This window comes from Neofelis nebulosa, chromosome 1 (genome assembly GCF_028018385.1).
Source record: "Neofelis nebulosa isolate mNeoNeb1 chromosome 1, mNeoNeb1.pri, whole genome shotgun sequence".
Taxonomy (NCBI): Eukaryota; Metazoa; Chordata; class Mammalia; order Carnivora; family Felidae; genus Neofelis; species Neofelis nebulosa.
The window spans coordinates 164,915,666-164,937,362 of record NC_080782.1 but is presented as its reverse complement, the minus strand read 5'-3'; the positions used below and the strand labels follow the sequence as shown (position 1 = coordinate 164,937,362).

The window sequence follows — 21,697 nt, the reverse complement described above, 5'->3', positions numbered from 1 at the left end:
GGGGGATGGGCTAAGTGGGTGACAGGCATGAAGGAGGGCACTTGTTGGGATGAGCACTGGGTGTCGTATTTAACTGATGAATCACTGGCTTCTACTCCTGAAGCCAAGACTACACTCCATGTTAACTAATTTGAGAATAAAAAAAAAATTTTCAGTGTAACCAATAATATCTTAGGCTTGAATTATGGACCAACAGCACACAATGAAAGATTGCCATATGAGCTTTTGCATTTTGTTCAATAGTTTTAGATTTATATAACATTATGCCTTATATTCCCTTATTGTTATTCCAGCACTCATAGCCTGGTGATGCACTGATTAAGCATGCTGATTTTGCAGAGAGATTGCCTGGGTTCGAATTCCAGCTCCATTATCTGTAATCTCTGAACCTTGGGGAAGTTATTTAATCTCTCAATGTCCTTTTATATAAAATGGAGACACTAGATTTTTTTTTGTATGTTTTATTTATTTTTGAGAGCAAGAAAGACAGAGCACAAGTCGGGGAGGGACAGAAAGAGAGGGGGACACAGAATCTGAAGCAGGCTCCAGGCCCTGAGCTGTCAGCACAGAGCCTGACGCAGGGCTCGAACTCAAGAACTGTGAGACCCTGACCTGAGCTAAAGTTGGACACTTAACCAACTGAGCCACCTGGGTGGCTCACTGAGACAATAGTTATGAGCATTAAAAGAAATATCTGCATAAACATACATGTGTACCTGTATGTGTGCATATATGGTATACATAATTTTATATATAACTTTATTTATATTATATATTACATGTTATATATATAAAACTTTAGGATAATTCTTGGCACAAAATGAATGTTTTCTACTACTATCAACAAAAATAAAATTCATCTTTGTTATTTGTTGAATGCTGAGAACTTTGTATACCCGACATTGATAAGCACTAAAGGAGTTATTCCTGTGGTGGAATAAAGGAAAATGCAGTTCTTGGGAGTTTGTGAAACTTGCTTAATGTCATATAATTTATCATTAGCAGAGGTGAAATGGGGACACATCTACTTGTTACTACAAAGAACGTGTATTGAACCATTACCCTGTATTTCCTGTTTGGGCCAATGTTATTATCTTTTATGTCTCTGTAAGAATACCAAAAAAGCAGTTTATTTTCAGTTATAGCACCAAAATAACTAGAATCCAGAATACTTTTAAAAATTCATTTTAACCCTCTTTATGAATTTTTAAATAATTATTTAATGTAAAGGGTGAAAGATTTATTCAATCTGAAGAGAAACTAGATATAACATACATGTGGAAAATGCAATTTACTTACACTATCAATTCCATGATATGCTTGTTTAATATTGAATTACTGGAAAAGCAGCAAACAAAACAAAACAGGACCTTTATAAATACCATTTCAGATTATTTTTCAGAATACATTTCTGGCATCACTACTATCAATTAACTGTTATGATCTTTTAAAACTATGTTATTACTAAGAGACCGAAATCAACATGTTTCCTCCAAAAGTTCAATATTTGGTAGATATTTTGGAAGATTTTACTAGTACCACAACTTTTAGCACTTTGGATTTGTGATTAGGCTCAAAGTATTATTTTATAATTTTTCAGTATATGAAATGCTTCCAGGTGAACCAAATGCATTAGTAGATCAGCATTCAGAAAGTTAAAAAGTAGCAGCAAAGTTGGGTTTTTTTTTAACTTAGAATACAATTCTCAAAAAACACAATCACCAGAAACTATAAAGAACCCCCTGTATCAATAAAGTAATGAATTAATTAGTGTGCTCCTTCATACGGCTGATGCAGAAACTGCTTTTAACATCCATGACTTGAAAGATACAGAAAAATACCTTGGAAACTTCCAAATTTTCATACTTTTTAGAGGATTACTTGGTCATCATCATTATCATAGACACAATCAATTGCGAGAAGAAATGGTGTTTTATTTTCCTATAGCCAAGGTTTAAGGAAACATGTTAAGAATTTCAGATGTTAGGGTTGATCTGAAGATCTTTGTTAACAGCATTAAAAATTTTTTTAAGTTTATTCACTTTTGGGAGAGAGAGAGAGAGAGAAGGGGAGGGGCAGAGATAGGGAGACACAGAATCCCAAGCAGGCTCCAGGCTCTGAGCTGTCAGCACAGAGCCGACATGGGGCTCGAACTCATGAACTGTGAGATCATGACCTGAGCCGAAGTCAGACACTTAAACAACTGAGCCAGCCAGGCACCCCTAATTTGTTGGTTTTAAAAGAACCAATATTAAATCCAATTCCTTCCCTCAAAAACCACAAAAGCATTTCTACTGTTTTATTAAGTCTCAAAGCTCAAATAACATGTGTTGAGTTGATTGTGTTTGTGTGAAGAGATAGCAAAGCCAAATGAAACCCTCTGTGTATCATTACCTTCTTAACATTAGCTGTATTCTGAGACAGAAGGAGGCAGTAGTTTGCAGTTGAAGGAAGAGTGACTTTAAAAATTCAACACAGTATCATACCAACAACAGAGAACCTCCTGGATGATGGACTATTCCTGGATCTTTGCTACTATTCCTGTTTTATTTTTAAAAACGAGTTTCTCAGTAAATGTTTCCATTTTGCTACAGGTCATATGCATCTTGGAAGCCTTTGGGCACGCCAGGACAACTCTGAATGATCTGTCCAGTTGTTTCATAAAGTATTTTGAACTACAATTCTGCGAGAGGAAAAAACACCTAACAGGAGGTAAGTAGAACATTAACAAAGGCAGATCTCAGGAGCTGCCAGCAGGGGGCAGAGAAACTCCAGGCATGGTGACAACAGTGTGCGTGTGCGTGCACATGTGTGTGCGTGCGTGTGTGTGGCTATCTGCACACCTGAGATGTCAAGTTATGAGTTCAAAACTTCTTGTGAATTGAGGGATATCAGAAATGTGAGGGGAACTTTTTGAAGATGATTCTTGTGTAAACTATCTAATCGGGAACCCAACGAAAAACAGCTGAAATGGATCATAATTGTTGAACACAGAAATGACTTACACACCCAATTACAATAAATTATGACTGGAGTAAATAATTCCTTCATAAAACATACACTTAAGTCTATTTTAAATAAAAGTGAATGTATATTTTTAAAATGAGTGGATTAAATCAAAACATCAAAATAAGCACCCAACTAAAGCCAAAGAACACTATTTTTTGGCTTCAATATTTAATGTGTACTTGATTAAAAGCCCTTATTTAAAATTAAACTAATTTAGAATTCACCTGAGATGTTACAGTTTTCTAATGAAAACAGATTATCCAGGCAAATTAAGAGAATTGTAGGTGGGGAGCCCATGCACTTGGAAGAATCAAGTATTGTAAAAACATTAATAACAGCCGTTAGCAACCAATTAATTGCTAAGTGTAATCATTTTAGAAAGAGATCAGTCCTATTTGGTGTTTTCAAGTATGCTTCAAGAAACAAAAGTTGGTTTGGACCATGACTTAGAAACAAAAAGCTCGGGCGCCTGGGGGGCTCAGTCAGTTAAGCCTCCGACTTCAGCTCAGGTCATGATCTCGCCGTTCCTGGGTTTGAGCCCCGTGTCGGGCTCTGTGCTGACAGCTCGGAGCCTGGAGCCTGCTTCGGATTCTGTGTCTCCCTCTCTCTCTGCCCCTCCCCTGCTTGTGCTCTGTCTCTCTCTTTCTCAAAAATAAACATTTTTTAAAAAGAAGGAAAAAGCCTGCATTTTGCAGTAAGTGCCAAAATCCATTATTAGTAAATGAAATTTGGTAAGAAAAAAATGTATAAAAGACGTAACAAAAGATAACTTTAGATGTTGAAGTTAGCATCTTCATTTCTGCAATAGGAATGTTATGTCTTGAAAAATCTGTGACAAAGAGCTATATTTGAAGGTCCACCATTTGAGGAAGACCTCAGCCAAGAAATATCTTGAGCCTCAAAGTCTGGTTTTCAGGTCTTGGTTTTATCACACCGCAGTGAGAGTGTCCCCCCGCCCCCCAGCCTGACCTCTTCAATTCTGAGCGTAAACCCTGAGCTTTCGGGGCCCAGCGGTTGGAGCTGGGGGTGGAGGAAGTCCCCGGTGCTGCAGGTGGCCCCTGTCCACTCCGTGTGTGACTCCAGGGTACTTGGAGTCATAAGCACAGGCCTTGTCATAAACACAGGCCTACCGACTGGGGTTCTGTATTTAACAAGATTCCCAGTGGTGTGTATGAACACCCAAGTTTGAGAGACATTTCTTCCAGCCTGAGTCGAGCTGGCCATGCTTTTATACACATGGAGCTTGGAGGAGAAACCACTTGTCCGGACATCACTCCCATGACCTTGTGTTTTCTGGATTCGGCATTCCCCTTGCCAAAGCGGAGAGGCACTAAGGGGCTTTTGCAGGTGTTGCCCATTACTAATTTTGTTGACTTTTTTTTTTTTTTCTGGTTGGAATCTAATATGTCCCCTTCAGGAGTGTTAGTTTAGAAAATCATTCTATATATATGCGCATGTGCAGGGGAAGCAGGACAGCTGCAGTGCACTAACCGGCCGCCTGTTAGCGGGGTCCCAGGATGCTCCAGCATCGTCACATCCACGGCACTACTCTCAGGGCTTCTTGGAGGCAGCAGTGACGTGGCCGGAGTGCGATTCGCAGGGGGAACCGGGGCCCTCCCCGACCCAAAAGTCCTCTGCATGGTGCAGGACTGCGCGTGCAGACGTGGGGTGCCTTCGGCAGAATGGTGCCCGGATGTGGTACCCCCTGGGAAAGCAGCAGGCCAGACCTCCGCGGAAGGAGGTGCACCCCCTCCTCTCTGCACCCCCGTTTTGTTTTCCCACTCATCCACTTCTCATTAGCATCCTTGATTTGCTCCCTGGTGCCCCAGCTTGTTAGTCTGGTAGCTTCCTGCTCTGTTCCTTTAAAAATCTGGCAGAATGATTGTTCTGAAGGTTCTATGTTCCTTTTTTGATTGATTTTAAGAACACAACACGTACTGCTAGACAAACAGGGCCAGTGCCGTCTGAGACTGCATGACAAGGAGCAGGGAGGCTCGGAGCGGGCAGATGGGAGCTCAGCTCCTTGTTCCCTGTGTGGAAGGGGAATGTTGAGCCATGTGTGCAGAGGATGTGTCTCGGGAGACAGAAAGTTCAAGCCCTTTGGGGCGCACGTGAAGAAATGCAAGACTGAAAAGAAGTCTCGGGAAGCGTGGCCAAGTGCCTTCAGATATTTGCTACCAGGTGGAGAGGGTCTGGAGAACAAAGGTCTGTATGCGAGCTCCGCAGAGTTGGTGGATGTGACAGAGAGGAAGTACGTTTCCTGATCACGAGGCCCTCGCACCCGCCTTCCTCGTGATGCACCCCACCTTCTCGCCCCATGCTGGGGGTGCTCCAGGAGGGGAAGGCGCAGACCCCTCCAGAGCTCCCAACAGTCAGTCTCGAGGGGACCTGGGCGACGTTGTTCTAGAGACACTGCCTGATTCTGCACGTTCTAGAGCCTGCCCACGAAGGACCTGCTAACTGATGAGCAGGGTTCTGGCACCCCGAGGAGTGACTTCATAGTATGTGTCATCTCCTGGTGCCTGTCAGCATGGAAGGGGTTCTGGAGAGTGCGTGACCGTGCAGGCAGGACCCACTCTAACAAAACATGACAGGCTCGGTGACTTCGAACGGAAGTCTGGGATCCGCGGGATGGTACTCTCTCGGATGTCGCTAGGAGTCTGTCCTTCCTCGCCTTGGCCAGCCGCTGACGGTTCCTGCCAGATCTTGGTGTTTGCTGGCTCCTGGCTCCCGCACTCCAGTCTCTGCCTGGCTGGTCACAGGCGCTCTGGCCCCGCCTCTCTCCTCTTCTCCTGATAAACACCAGTCTTAGTGAAGTGGGACCTGTGCTGCTCCAATACGATTTCATCTTTTCTAAAAAAATCTATTTGATGTTTTATTGGACATATAGGTGTCCATACTGCTGTGTTGTTAGTTCAGAAGTAAATTCGCCTGGGTCCTGCCGCTGAAGGCTTGCAGGATAGTCGAGGAGCTAAGACCTGTCTGTCTGCCTCTCTTCCCCACCAGAGTGTAAATCTGCGTTCCCTGCTATATCTCCAGGGTCCGGCACAGTGTCTGGTGGAGTTAATGTTCAATAAATGCCAAGAGAATAAATGGATGAAGGGCTGGCTGATTCTAGGGGAGTAACTCTAACTCTAACTAACTCTATGGGGGGGGTAAGAAGTAGTAAGAACTGTAAAGGGGCCACTGACTCCAAAGAGCCCATGCAACTGATGTTTCCACACTGAGCTCAGACTCCAGAAGTCCTGGGTCTTAGGTCCAACCTTAGCACTGCCCCTATGACCTTGATTGAATCACGGAGGCTCTCTAAGGCTTATTTGTAAACTAGAAAGTGTAGACCACGGAGACCAGCAGAACATGTACCTGAATGAAGCAGGATGTGCAAGACAGTGGGGGCCGTGCCAGTCTGGAAGCACCATGCCCTCCAGCAGGACCTCACCTGAACTTGAAGACTATGGACGGGTACCCCGCTTTCAGGCAAGGTCATGTCCCCGAGTCCTGGGGTTAGGACATAGGCGTATCGTCTGTGGGGCACAATCCAGACCACCTTAGAGGGGATCTGTTATGTTGTCTTTACTTCTTAAACTGATTTTCAGGTTACGAACCTTATGGTTGGAGCGCCTGGGTGGCTTAGTCGGTTAAGCTCCCGACTCTTGATTTTGGCTCGGGTCACGATCTCATGGTCTGTGAGATCAAGCCCCGAATCAGGGTCTGTGCTGACAGTGCAGAGCTTGCTTGGGATTCTCTCTTTCTCTCCTTCTCTGTCTGCCCCTCTCCTGCTCACACACACTCTCTCTCTCAAGATAAATAAATAAACTTAAAAAAAAAAAAAAAGGAACCTCATTGTTACCTCCAAACAGGAGGCACCAAGCACTTGAAGAAGCTACTAGCCAGTGTGATACCTTTGAACAATTACATCTGTTATCCAGACTCCTTTTCTGAAAGAAAAATAAAAGACATATTAATTGAAACTACTTTACACAAATTTTAAAGAGAGTTGAATCATTCAAATGGGTTCCCTGGAAAAGCCTTCTGAATTTTAAGTGTTCACTAAAATAGTAAATCAAATTTGAGTAAGGCTATTGCACCTCAAACTAGGTCAAATAAATGTAGGCTACAGGTTGATTTTGTTCTTTATGGTAGTCTGGGTTCCCTTGAATTATCAACATTTCTAAAAGAATGGTGAGGGTTTTATTGGACAGGAAGCATTATCTTACAATTTTTAAGGTGGAGTGGACGTTGCATGTTTCCTTCATTGATACTATTGGTCCTAGTTTATTTTTTTTTAATTTTTTCTTTTAAAAATTTTTTTAACGTTTATTTATTTTTGAGACAGAGACAGAGCATGAACGGGGGAGGGTCAGAGAGAGGGAGACACGGAATCCGAAACAGGCTCCAGGCTCCAAGCTGTCAGCACAGAGCCCGACTCGGGGCTGGAACTCACGGACTGCGAGATCATGACCTGAGCCGAAGTCGGCCGCTCAACCGACTGAGCCACCCAGGTGCCCCTTTTAAATTTTTTTAATGTTTATTTTTGAGAGAGAGAGTGTGAGCAGGGGAGGGGAAGAGAGAGACAGAGACAGAATCCAAAGCAGGCTCCAGGCTGTGAGCCATCAGCACAGAGCCCAGTGTGGGGCTCGAACCCATGAACTGTGAGAACATGACCTGAGCCTAACGAAGTCGTTTAACTGACTGAGCCACCCAGTCACCCCATGCTTTTGTAGTTTAATGCCAGCTCCCTAATCTGAAATATATATATATATATATATATATATATATATATATATATATATATATATAACAGAAAGTATGATGCTTAGTTTTATGAAACACCAACTATAGAAAAGTAGGGAATGTTTCTTGTTTTGAAGAAGACTTAATTAATGAATAGCATTGTGGTCTGGCTTTCAGCCCAGTATTTTCTCCCGTCTGATTACTTATTTAACAATACAATTATTCTGGGTTCCCTGGTATATACATCAGCATGCTCGGGACGAAGTGATGTGTAAAACCTCTTACCGTCGTGCCATAGGTAAGGATGTAACCTACAAATATTGGGAAAACTTTGTCAGTGATGGTTTGTTTTCACTCATCCAGTACCTTTCACTTGGGACTTGAGGTAGTTGCTGAATCTCTAATGATTTATATTTTTCATTCAAGAGTGCAGAGAGGTTTTCCGGGTGTGAGGTTCAAAGGCACCAATGAAAATAATGGCAGAGAATATATTGATGCCATATTCCCAGCTTTTCTCTCATGATCAAGATCATAGCTGGTCTTTTTTTAGGGTCTTTTAAAGATTTTTTAGGGCAACTTTTAAAGTTGCCATTCATTTTAAAGTATGTGCCATCTTTTGACATATGATAAGGTATCCTTTCAATCTTTTCCCCAGTGGATCATTTTCTGGTTTATAAATCTTCAAAATTACACGATACCTGGGCACCTGGGTGGGTCAGTTGGTTGACCATCTGACTCTTGATTTCGGCTCATGTCATGATCTCACGGTTCGTGGGATTGAGCCCCACATTGGGCTCTGCGCTGCCCTTGGAGCCTCCTTGGGATTCTCTCTCTCTCTCTCTCTCTCTCTCTCTCTCTCTCTCTCTCTCCCTCTCCCCCCTACCTCTGTGTCTCTCAAAATAAGTAAACAAACATTTAAAAAAATGTGATACAGACCTCTGCCGTCTTTGGAAGTACAGGTCACAAAGCACACAGCATTTTTCAGTGGGGCCGCTTGGCACAGTGCAGGGGGTTCGAGGCTGGATCTGTGTGTGCACATGGGGCGAGTGTCCTTACCCTTTTTCCCCAACTATAAAATTAGACACCAGACCATTCTCTCCTGTGTTCCTTTCAGCACTGTTTCACTTTTTAAAAAATTGTTTATTTATTTTGTGAGAGAGCAAGTGAGCTGGGGGAGGGGGGGAGCAGAGAGAGAGAGAGAGAGAGAGAGAGAGAGAGAGAGGGAGAGAATCCCAAGCAGGCTCTGGGCTGTCAGCCCAGAGCCCGACTCAGGGCTCGAACCCAAGAACCGTGAGATCATGACCTGAGTCGGAACCAAAAGTCAGACACTTAATACACTGAGCTCCCCCTAGGTGTCCCCAGCTTTGTTTCACTTAATTAAAGAGAAACTCCTTGGGAAGTTGAACGTTTCTAAGGCTTCCAATGGAGGCTACGAACGGTTTGCGGTCACTGCTGGTCACCATGGAAAGGGCAGGCAGAGCTGAGACCGCGGTGGGGAGCTGGGTGAGCACCACCACACCCCTGCGCTCAGCTCAGTCAGTGGGCTGTGCGCCTGGTCCCTGCTGCAGGTGACGCATTGGAGCCCAGCTCGCAGGCTCAGACCTCCTCCGGCAACTAGACATTCAAAGCCGAAACGGTCCACCTGTCCCGGGCAAACCTATCTACCCACCAGATGCTTCTTTGGGTGATGAGGTGGTCTCTTCCTCTGGGACATTCACGATTGAGGAGGATGCTGGTGGGTAAACGCTGACGGGAAGACTTTTGGAAGTTCACACATCCGAGGAAACACGGGGTTCTGGTGCATTTCCTAACCGCTTCCTTGTGGAATTGCACACTCATCAGGATACCAAAACAAGCTGTGGTGTGCAAAGTATCAGGCTGTCTAATAAGAGGAGTATGAGCTTAAACTTGGAAACTTTGGAGACTCCTGAGGTCTGCTTTTTCTCTCTTTTTAAATTTTTAAGCCTTACTACATTGAAATTCAGGCAAATTATTTTTCTGTTGTGATTTCGTCTCTTTTTCTCTTTTTTTAAATGTTTAAGCCTTATTACGTTGAAATTCAGGCAAATTATTTTTCTGTTGTGATTTTGTCTGTTTTTTCTCTTTTTTAAAATGTTTAAGCCTTATTATGTTGAAATTCAGGCAAATTATTTTTCTGTTGTGATTTCGTCTGCTTTTTCTCTTTTTTAAAATGTTTAAGCCTTATTACGTTGAAATTCAGGCAAATTATTTTTCTGTTGTGATTTCGTCTGCTTTTTCTGTTTTTTAAAATGTTTAAGCCTTATTACGTTGAAATTCAGGCAAATTATTTTTCTGTTGTGATTTCGTCTGCTTCTTTCTCTTTTTTTAAATGTTTAAGCCTTATTACGTTGAAATTCAGGCAAATTATTTTTCTGTTGTGATTTCGTCTGCTTTTTCTCTTTTTTAAAATGTTTAAGCCTTATTACGTTGAAATTCAGGCAAATTATTTTTCTGTTGTGATTTCGTCTGCTTCTTTCTCTTTTTTAAATTTTTAAGCCTTATTACATTGAAATTCAGGCAAATTATTTTTCTGTTGTGATTTCTTTTGAAATAAGCTTTTACCTATCTCTAGTGCTTTCTTCTGCATGCTTCGTATAAATTAACGTTTTCTTTGCAACACATGGTCTGATTTCGCTTTGATGTGCTATAGCTCCCCATAAAGTCTGCCTCTTCCCGTTTTGCCAATAGTTTCAACCCGCTTCACCTATCCTGTCATTTGGTCATTTATAACCCAGCACAAACCAATATGACTGTTTGCGTGTTGCAATATATTCAGGCTGTCCCTCGGTCTGTGCACGCAGGTGAGTCACTGTCATAGAAGTGGGATATGCTGGCTCGTTCCTGCCTCGCCCCACTTCTGACACCCACCTTGGTATTCTCAGCCGTCTCTCCGGGTCCGGAGCTGTTGCCCAGATGGTCTCCCATCCTGGTGGCCTTCGGTGGCTCCGCAGTGGTAACTTCCTGCTTGTCAGTGAGCAGAGAGCCTTTCCACTCTGGCTTCTACTGCCTGGGTGCCCCCACCGAGGTTCTTTGTCCCATGTTTTCTCGACTTAACCTTGTTTAGGACACCCGTCCCTTCTAAAGACACAAAGCCAGCCCGCTTTGTGGTTTTCAGACTCGTTTTTCTTTTTTTCTAAGTCACTGCCTCATTTAAATGCATAAATGTGAATTAAGAAGATAGCCCACTTTGTGGCTCAGTGGAAATTGAAATCAGCCATTACCGTCAGGCTGTGAGGAGGCCTCAGCCATTTCCCTCTGAATCTGCGTAGCCCCTCACTGGTCTCATCAAACGTAAGTCCAGGACTGGACTCTGGGCTCTCAGAGGACAGCCCACGGGACCCCCTGTGCCCGGGTCCTCCCACCCCATTCACATCCTCCAGCCTCACTGGACTATTTAAGTTCCTTGGTGGTGAGGCCACGGCTTTGTTTCTCCTCTTTGCTGCCTAGGGGATGGGGATGCTTCCCTCTACTGGAAAGTATAGGCAATTCTTACTGCACTGGTGTCCTTTCTGGTCACTTCTTCTTCCCCAAACTCTCTTTCTAATGTGTCCGCTGGGTCCCAGCTCTGTTCACTGTGGATCTGGCTCTTTCCTCATTTCTTTCATAGCACCTGTCAATATCTGGAAGTGTCCTTTTCTTGGTCTGTCTGGTTGGTTGCTGTCTGTGTCTCCTGTTGGGATATGAGCCTGTTGGTGGCACTGCTCTGGTCTGTCGGGCTGAGTCGGCAGTCCCTGACTTTTGTTGGGTTGATGAATCTAAGGAATGGATGTAAAGAGCCAATAAAACGAAGCAGCAGCTGTTTTCCTCCTTTCAGGGAGGACGTGGTGTGAAGGCCACATGAACTCATTCATGACCACAGAGAATGCGTATTATTGAGAACGTAAATTGATAGCAGAAGTTACCGACACTTAACTCTGGCTCTTTTTTTAATTAGAGATTGTTTTTCTTCATGAGGACAGTTTATGTCCGGTAAGGATGGAACCACATTCTGCTTCTTAGTGCCCACTCCATCCTGGAGGGATTGGAGAAGGGTCTGCGGGGGGTGGGAGGGGGACTCAGAGTCCACATGTGCGGCGTAAAGGGCATTTGGCTCCTGTCCCGCCTGCATCCTGAAGACACCCACATCCACGTAAGTGGAAACCGAAATCGGGACTCCTGGGGGGCTCAGTGGGTTAAGCGTCTGCCTCTTGGTTTCGGCTCAGGTCATGATCTCGCGGTTTGAGGGATCGAGCCCCGAGTCGGGCTCTGTGCTGAGAGCACGGCACTTGCTTGGAACTGTGTCTCTCTGCCCCTACCCCATCCCTGTGTGCGCGCGCTCTCTCTCTCTCTCTCTCTAATAATAAATAAAGGTTAAAAAAATGGAAACTGAAATTTTCTAAAAATCAGAAATGTCTCCAAATATATATTCCAGGGCCATAGTATCTGCTTGGGAAACTTTTAAACTTGCATTTGAAACAAATGAAATGGACAGTCTGTTAGGGCTTTTGCTTGTGTCCTTTGGAAAACGAACTAGAAGAAAGAATATTTGGATATTTTAATTAAGCAAGAGTGTGCTTTTGGTGACCTTTAATTGAAGACATGATGGTCATGAAGACATGATATGCCTCTGGGAAGAGATCCTAACTGGTCATGATTTATAACTAGAAGGGCGGGGCATGGTGACAGTGAGTGCTGGAAGTTTCTGGAAGTCAGTGGAAGGGCATCGAGGGCAGGTATTTGTCTTTTTTGAAGGAGAGGATATTTATTTCCTCCATTTTCTTTTATAATTGAACAGAAGTTGGTATAGCTCTATAAAATATTTTACTGAGTACTATGTCATATATAATCAACAAACATCTACATTTGTGCCAGAACTTTCTGAGAAACATATTCATATATAGATTTCTGGTAAGACAGAGGATCACAGGTGTATTTTATTTAGTCAGGAATGTTCCTGAAATAAAATATCTTTTAAAACATACAGGTCTTGAGAAGTCAAAAAACCAATTAGCAGGAAGTCTCTTTCTGTGTGTGGACATTTATATGAATGAGCCAAACCCCGTTAATGCCACACTTATCGTTTTCCTTCCATTATTTTAGTGTCACTTCAGACACAACAAAAGGCTGACATTTTCTCCATTTGGAAGGATATGAGAGTCTCAGAGAAATTAGAATTTTTGGTTGTTCTGTGTTTTCTTCTAACTAAGAGCCTCTTTTAAGATACTTTTTTTTCAAAATCCTACCGATCAGAATCCTGCTAACCCACAGCAATTTTATTCTCTGCGGGAGATGAGCTAACTGGGATGATTGCTAATTACACTGTTTTTGAATTTAGATTAAAGGTATTGAAATCACTCTGTGAGGTGGAATTTGATTAGTTTTGAATGCTCCTCTAAACGAAGCTTGGATGTTGGCTGGGACAAATGGGCGTAGGGTCACCCTTTTCTCTGAATACAGAAGCGTGATGGCCAGTACTCCATGCCCTCTGATATTCCTGTAGTTGATGACTAAAAAATAATGCAAAGGAACAACTATAGAAGCTTATTCCCTACATGCACAGATTTTTAAAAATATCCTCGTGAGCAGAGTTAATGTTGCTAATGTTAAGTGGAAAATGTTCTTAGCAAATAATTTAAGAGAGGGAAAAAAGAGAGGAAATAAAGTGTAGTAATTAAGATCTCTTCTTGAAATTATCACCTGATTTAATACTCCAAGAGAAACGGAAAAGAAACGACACTTCCCTGTTCTAACTTTAGCATCACCTTTCGGCAACTAATTAAAGGGATATTTTGAAAGAGCCTTTATGCACTTATGACAACTTTTCTAAAAGGTTTCTAATAAGACAACTTTTCTTAATAAGAAGTACTAATTTTGAGGGTTTTTTTTTTTTTGCATTTATAACCATTATGACAGGCTGAATGGGCCACTTAACTGAACTTTACCAGAGGGAAAGCATGTAATAGTCTTTCCATTGGTTGAAGTAGATTTGCTATATAAAACCAAAATCAGGAGACCTCACATTTTTTTTTTTTTTTTTTTACTTTTAGAGGCTGGACTCTAGAATAATTATACACAGACTCATTATACAAGATGATGTTTCTAGTTCAAATGTAAGAAATAACTATGTCCATTTGACTCCCTAACAACTGTCACCTTTTGATCCAAAACAATTATTGACCGTGAATCTTTACTTCAAAGTGGAAAACTACAATAATTCACAAGTGCATTTGAAATTGAAATGCTTCATTGTTTACTGACCATTCATAATGATAAGAATAAACCTAAATTCCAATAAAAAGAATAGTTCAGAAAAACTACAAGTTTCAGCCTGCCAAACATATAGTCATAAATGTTTTTTTTAATTTTTTTTAATGTTTATCTTTTAATTTTATTTTTGAGAGAGAGAGAGCGCGCGCACGCGAGCATGAGCAGGGGAGGGCCAGAGAGAGAGGGAGACACAGAATCTGAAGCAGGTTCCAGGCTCCGAGCTGTCGGCAAGAGCCTGGTATGGGGCTCAAACTCACGAACCACGAGATCATGACCTGAGCTGAAGTCGGACACTTAACTGACTGAGCCACCCAGGCGCCCCAGCCATAAATGTTGATTGACAGTAACTTCTGTATTGCCAGTCCTGTCTGGAAGCAAAATCGGGATTGTGATCTCCATGCTGCGTTCTCCCACCATTGTCCAACAACATGTTTTTGTGATGTGGGTTGTTTTTGTTTGTATTTTTGTAATCTTTAGCAGCAGAAGCTCCAAATAATGAATATTAGGTATTTTGCTACTCGACATGTGAGGTCACAATGAACTAGGCTAGACACTCTTCAAACCGGGCATGCGCTTTTATAGACACATCACCTGTCTTCCTCTTTAACTGGGAAGTAAACTTTATTATTGAAGCATCTGTTTCATTATCTTACCACTAAGCTATAAAGCATCGTTTGGCTCCTTTTTATAATTTTGATATAGATGTTGAAACTTGCCCAGTATACTTTCTGTATATCAAATTGTACCTGCATAAATTCAAGTTATATTTGCCTTTGCTACAGTGGGTTTCTTCCACGATTTTCAGCAGTGAGACACTATTGTCTATGTATCTGGTCTTTGTATAGTGTAGCTGTATATACTTCTGATCTGGTTGATAGTAATACTTGCTAGGGTCTACAGCAGAGCTCTTTATAATCAGTATCTGTTTATATATACCATAGCAATATGACTTGTGCTTTCAAATTGTAAGACATTAATGAAGAAAGTTCTAAAACTTACTTTGGTGCCTTTGTTATACCCAGGGACACGTCTTGTTTCAGATTGTATTTGTGCATGAAAGTTCTGTGTTGGGTCAAGAACAAAATAAGAATGTCTCCTCTCATCACTTGCTTTCAACATTGTACTGGAAGCCCTAGCTAATGCAATAAGACAAGAAAAAATATATACAGATTGGAAAGAAAGAAATGAAACTGTCTTTGTTAACAGATGACATGATTATCTCTGTAGAAAATTGGAAAGAATCAGCAACAAAAATTTCCTGGAACTAGTAAGCCATTATAGCAATGTTGTAGGACACATGCTTAATATACAAAAGTCAATTGCTTTCCAAATATCAGCAATGAACAATTGGAATTTGACATTAAAAACACAATATTATTTCCACCACTACCAAAAAATAAAACACTTAGGTATAAATCTAACAAAATATTTACAAGATATTTGTGAGGAAAACTATAAAAACCCTGATGAAAAAAATCAAAGAAGATATAAATAGATGGAAAGATATTCAATGTTTGCAGATAGGAAGGTTCGATATTGTTAAAATGTCAGTTTTTCCCAATTTGATCTATAGATTCAATACAATCCTAATAGAAATCCCAGCAGGTTACTTTCTGGATATTGACATAAAGTTTATGTGAAGAGTTAAAAGATCCAGAAAAGCCAACACAACGTTTAAAAAGAAGAACAAAGTTGGAGGATTGGTGCTACCCAAATTCAAGACTTCCTCTAAAGTGGCAGGAACAGTGGTACTGTGAAAGAACAGACCAGGAGACCAATGGAACAGAATAGAGAGCCCAGGTAGACCCAGTTAACTGATTTTTGACAAAGAGCAAAGTTTGATAGAGAAATGACAGTTCTTTCAACAAATTATACTAAAATAGCAGGACTTCCTCATGCAAAAAAAAAAAAATGACTTGAAATAGATCATAAATCTACATGTAAAAACAAAACTATAGGAACTCCTGAGTGGCTTAGTTGGTTAAGCATCCGACTTTGGCTCAGGTGATGATCTTGCTGTTTGTTGAGTTCTACCCCCGCATCAGGCTCTGCACTGGTGGTGTGGAGCCTGCTTGGGATTCTCTCTCTCCCCCTCTCTCTCTGCCCCTCCCCTACTTGCTCTCTCTCTCTCTCAAAATAAATAAACTTTAAAAAAAAGTATAAAACTTTTTAAACAATAACATAAGAGAAATTGTAGGTGACCTTGGGTTTGGCAATGAGTTTTTAATATAACACTAAAAACAGCAATCCATGAAATAAATAATTGATAAGCTGGACTTCATTAAAATTAAAAATGACTGTCCTATGAAAGACACCATTAAGAGAATGAAATGATGAGCCACAGATAGAGGTAAATTTTTGCAAAACAAGAAAAACACATCTGATAACGGACTGCTAACTAAAACATGCAATGAACACTTAATACTCGGCAATAGGAAAACAACCCAATTTACAAAATGGACAAAATATCTGGACACCTCATGAAAGAAGATACACAACTGGAAAATACAAAAATGAAAAGATGCTACACATTATAGGTCACGTAGGAAACGTGAATTAAAACAAAAATGAAATACCACTGCAAACGCATTAGAATGTCTAAAATTCAAAACACTGACAATGCCAAATACTGGCAAGGATGTGGAGCACCAGGAACTCTGATTAATTGCTTGTGGGAATGCAAAATGGCATGGCCACTTTGGAAGACAGTTTGGTGATATTTTACAAAGCTAAACATAGTCTTACCATACGATCCAGGAATCACACTCCTCAGTATTTACCCAACTGAGCTGAAAACTTATGTCCACACATAATGTGGATACAAATGTTTATAGCAGCTTTATTCGTAATTGCAAAAACCGTAAGCAACCAAGATGTCCTTTAATAGGTGAGTGGATAAATCAGCTGGTGCATTCGTAGGGTGGGCTCTTATCCGAGGATTTAGGAAGTGAGCTCTCAAGCCATGAAAAGACAAAGAACCTTAAATGTATATCTTTGAATGAAGGAAACTGAAGTGATTACAACCTGAGAAGTTTGCATACTGTATGATTCCAACGATATGACATTCTGGGCAAGGTGAATCTGTAGAGACAGTACTAAGAGCAGTGGGCATCAGGGGTTAGGGAGAGAGGAAGGGATAAATACTGGAGCATGGGCTTTTTAGGGCAGTGAAACCACTCTGTTTGTTACTGTGCTGGTAGAACATGGTATTATGAATGTCTTAACGCCGGTGGAGTGTACAAAGAGTGAATACCAACACACATTTATATACTTAATTAACATTAAGCATCAATATTGGCTCATCAATTCTAACCAATTTATGAGACTAACACGAGAGGTTAATGACAGGGGACGCGGTGTGCTGGGTAGGAGAGAGAAGGTATGATGGAGCTCTTGGTATTTTCTGCTTAATCTTCCTGGAAACGTACAAAGCACTCTAGAAAATAAAGCCTCAGATATTTTTCAAAAGGTCTGTATTTGAAAACAGTTGCATTATTATCTCGTGCAATTCATTAACGCGTGTAAATCTATGAGAATGAAACTAGTAATGTCATTTAACAGAATCCCCCCCTTTTTTTTTTCTTAACCAGCCAGAATTTATACATACATGCTCGAGAAATCCAGACTTGTTTCACAACCTCTTGGCCAGAGCAATTTTCTCATTTTCTACCTGTTGATGGATGGGTTATCTGCTGAAGAAAAATACGGGCTTCACCTTAATAATTTATGTGCGCACCGGTAAGTGACTGCATATTTTCTACGTGGTAATTCCGTCCTGAAGTCGTGGTGGCATTTAAGCAGTCTTAAATTTTCTCCTGATTTTTCAGAGAGTGGGTCAAAGAGAAAAATTGGGTACTGTTAGGTCACAACCATCTGTAACAGGATTGTAACAGTTTTTTGGTTGTTTTTTTTAGAGTGTTGAGGTTTGTGTATGTATTAACTTGTGTTTCCGTTTTCCTAATTTTCAGATCAGAATTAATAAGTGAGTGTCTGTATAAACTTTTCTGTTCCTTTGGGTATTTTGGATATAACATTAGTTATGCATTCCTAATCTTTGGCAGTCTTTTGAAATAATGGGCAGTATTACGTGGCAATCGCCGTTCATTAGTAACAGATGAAATTGCATAAGGGATGAAGACAAACAGCACATAAACCGAGGAGCTCATTTTCTGCCCTGGAGGCAGAAAGCATTTGTTCAAATGCAGATGCATTGGTCATAGAACAGGATGGAGGTGAGGGACTCCTAAAGATATGAGCTGAGGAATGTCTTCACGCTGAGGGTATTTCTGCCACCTGCCCGATCCGATGTGTCTCCCCATGCAGATTGGTCCAGATTTGGATCGGGATGAGAAGAAAACAGTGGGCAGAGTGAGCCCCGTTGAGGGGAGAAAAACAGGTGCAAGAAGGGAGCAGAGGGAGCTGGGCGTACCGACCAAGCTCACTAGTAAATCTGGGACAGGGCAGAGGCACTAGAGTCCGAAAGAGATACGGATTTATTTCAGATGCCTGCTAACATCTGACTTGGAGTTACTGGGTGTTTGTTATTGGATTCAAGAAGAGTGGTGTGTGTTTCATAATTTTTGAGAACCCTTGCAAGAAAAGTGAAAGAATGCCTGAGGAGGAGGACCTGTCTTGCTGGTTGAGGCATGAAGGCAGAGAAGCCTCTGGGGCTGCAGGGTCGAGATGCCAAGTGTGAGAGATGGGGCTTTTCCGGGGTGATGGGGTCTACGGGGCTCCTGGAATGGATTGGAGGGACAATGGGGCAGCCTCTGTCGTGGCCACTGCCATGAGGTGTTACTGAGAGTGGGGCACAGGGCCACTTGAAGGGGATGAACGGCCCTGTCCTAACTTACCACGACGTTACCAACCACTCTCAGTCAATTTCTTTGAAAATATTACATCCAGGAGTATAGGCACAATGGGTCATGCAGAGCAGGAGAGAAGTAATCAAAAAGTTAAGGCCTTATCAGAATTGTGTTTTATTTACTGAAGGACTTTGGGGGTTTACTGTGTTCCCAAACAACAGAAATTCAGAAGAAAAAGAAAAAAAAATACTCCTTTTGGAGCATGGTAGCCTAGGTTAAAGTGATTTTTAAAAAAAAATATGGAAATGTTAAGCTCCTAGGGCACGGAAAATGTTTTTTTTACCAAATATCCTCATTTCGTGAAGGAGGAACTCAAACCCAGAACCATAAGGAGGCTTGTGCCAAAGGGAATATGTCATGTATCAGCAGCACTGAAAGACCTGTTCCCTGGAACGAGCCTTTGTTTTGCTACATTGAGTGTCTCTAATGGCAGACGTTGTCCTTGGGAGGAAACGCATCGGATGGGCAACCCCACATCAGGTGTTCAGGAGTAGAAGCGAGGGAGAAAAGTCTTACAGATTTCTGTGTTCCAAATCATGCTTACGAGTACAGAGTCAATGTAGACAGCAGATAATTGGTTTAGGGGGTTGTCTGTATCTATTTGCACGTGTGTGCCTGGCATTTCGGACTTAGAGCCACTGAAGAGTAAAGGACCGGAATCTTTTCTACCATTCAAAGAAACAATTTAACTTCTGGGTCTGGGGTTTGGACCCATCTTTCTGAACGTGTGGGCGTGGGGGAGAGAAAACAAGGTCTCCTTTATGGGGGAGCCCACCCCGGCATTCATCCCTCTTTGCAAAAGAGAGTTTGGAATCACTCAGGCTATTTAGAAAGTCAAACAGTCAGGGGTTCCTTTGTGAGAAGCTCCAACAGGAAAGAAGTCAGCAAAATCATGAATCATTCAATTCCCCTGAACAAAGAGGTTATTTTATTAAAATGTATGATAAATATCTAATGGGAACAAAACAACATTCCTCAATAAAAATACACACCACCACTCCAGATTCATAAAAATATCAGTTGGGACGTTTGTGCAATGAGAATAACACAGACATAATGTTCTTTAATAATAAAACAGGGTGTTTTGCAAGTTACAATGCTCATGTGCATCGCATTGTTTCTGGGGTTTCTGTGGCGTGGGTCTTCTCCCTTTTATGGTGCTGGCAAGGCTCGGGGAGTTTGTATTTGTCTGACGTTTGAATTGGGGTTGGGGTCTAATCTTTATGGAGTAATGATGTATCTCAAGGACCATAATTTTTGAAATTGTTTGGGTCATTTGCAATCGGCGGTGTAAATCTCAACTTGCTAGCTTTCCGACCTTTCACAGACCAGTGGCCCTTCTGAGTTTCCCCCTTAAAATCAGCACCCAACAGGTATGGGAAAAATCACGATGTATAAATAGACTATTAGGAAGAGTGCTGTTGTTACCATCACATCTACTGATCTGATTTTCTTTACAGAGATGTTGAGGTATCTGTTAAATAGACCATCCAGGGGCACCTGGGTGGCTCAGTTGGTTAAGTGTCCGACTTCAGCTCAGGTCATGATCTCACGGTTCATGGGTTCGAGCCCCACATCGGGCTCTGTGCTGACAGCTCAGAGCCTGGAGCCTGCTTCAGATTCTTTGTCTCCCTCTCTTTCTGCCCCTCCCCTGCTTGAGCACTCTTTCTCTCTCAAAAATAAACATTAAAAAATTTTTAAAAAATAGACCATCCAGATATGCCTTTGCTTACTCAATGTTCATCCCACAGTGCAGCTTGAACTGAAATGTTGATGAAGTATGTTGAGTCTTAAGGCAAATAATACGAAGAATTGTGAGCCTGCTTCCTGCAAATGTACCTCTTTCCTTCTTTAATAACAACTCATTGCCTGCGTGGAACATAAAATGGACATGGAACAGTAACTGGGGGCTGCAGACATACTCGGTATCCGTCATATGTTCTTATGTAATTGAACTCCAAAGAGAAGGAAACACTGCTGGAGCTAATGCTTTATAATTAAAGCTACATAAGTGTCTTTTTTAAACTTTGACTCTGTTTTTGGAATTAAAAGTTTTCAGAGTCTCACATGAAAATTTATGAAGGTTTATTTCAGTGTTAAATGCCCCTAAAAATACTTTCCTGCTTGTAAAATTGGAACAATACCTAAAACAAGCAGATAGCACTGTTGCTTAACCATGGAATAAAAATGGTACAGCCATGAGTTCCTATAGCTGAACTGCATGGAGACAATATTTATAACACTTTGCATAAGGATTTTTCTGTGCAGATTGTTAAAACAACAACAACAATGATGTCAAGGAAAAACAAGTCTCTGGGTCACTAACATTTAAAGCAGGGAAAATAAGATTGCATTTACCAAGGATTTCCACTAGATGGTGCCATCTCCACAAAGTCAGGAGCTAAAAAAAAAAAGGGCTCATCAGTAAAGGTTTCTTTTTGATTTATGTTTCTTCCTATGATTTACTTCTTTTTCCTGTTTGTTCGTTTTTCAAGTTCTATTTCAAACTCCTTTGTATGTATTCCTAACCTTGCATCTCAGGATAAATATAGTCCACGTTCATGGGATTGGGCTTTAATGAAAGTTAGACACAGTCGTTAATTGTTTATCTTTGGTGTGCTTTAAACAGCGTTTACAGGTTTTCATCCCAGAACAGTTGGGCTCCAAAATGCAAAGAAGTTATTCCTAATCTGCCTTCATTCTGATGAGCGTCGTAAATTATTGCTGCACTGCAGGGTAACATTTTCAGAAAAGGTCAGATTGTGAATTACAAGCTGAGAGCAAGCAGCCCTTGACTCAGAGCTTGTGACCTGTTTCTAACC

The 21,697-nt window shown here is 41.5% G+C and overlaps 1 protein-coding gene across 2 annotated transcripts in view; it reads left to right on the top strand.

The window, feature by feature from the left end:
* Nucleotides 1–21,697, top strand: part of MYO16 (myosin XVI) — a 616,506-nt gene that overhangs the window by 332,673 nt on the left and 262,136 nt on the right. For both annotated transcript variants that reach the window (XM_058742988.1, XM_058742979.1), the window contains exons 15-16: nucleotides 2,595–2,712; nucleotides 17,601–17,748. In XM_058742988.1, coding sequence (XP_058598971.1) covers nucleotides 2,595–2,712; nucleotides 17,601–17,748 — 266 coding nt within the window. The remainder of the gene's footprint in view (nucleotides 1–2,594; nucleotides 2,713–17,600; nucleotides 17,749–21,697) is intronic.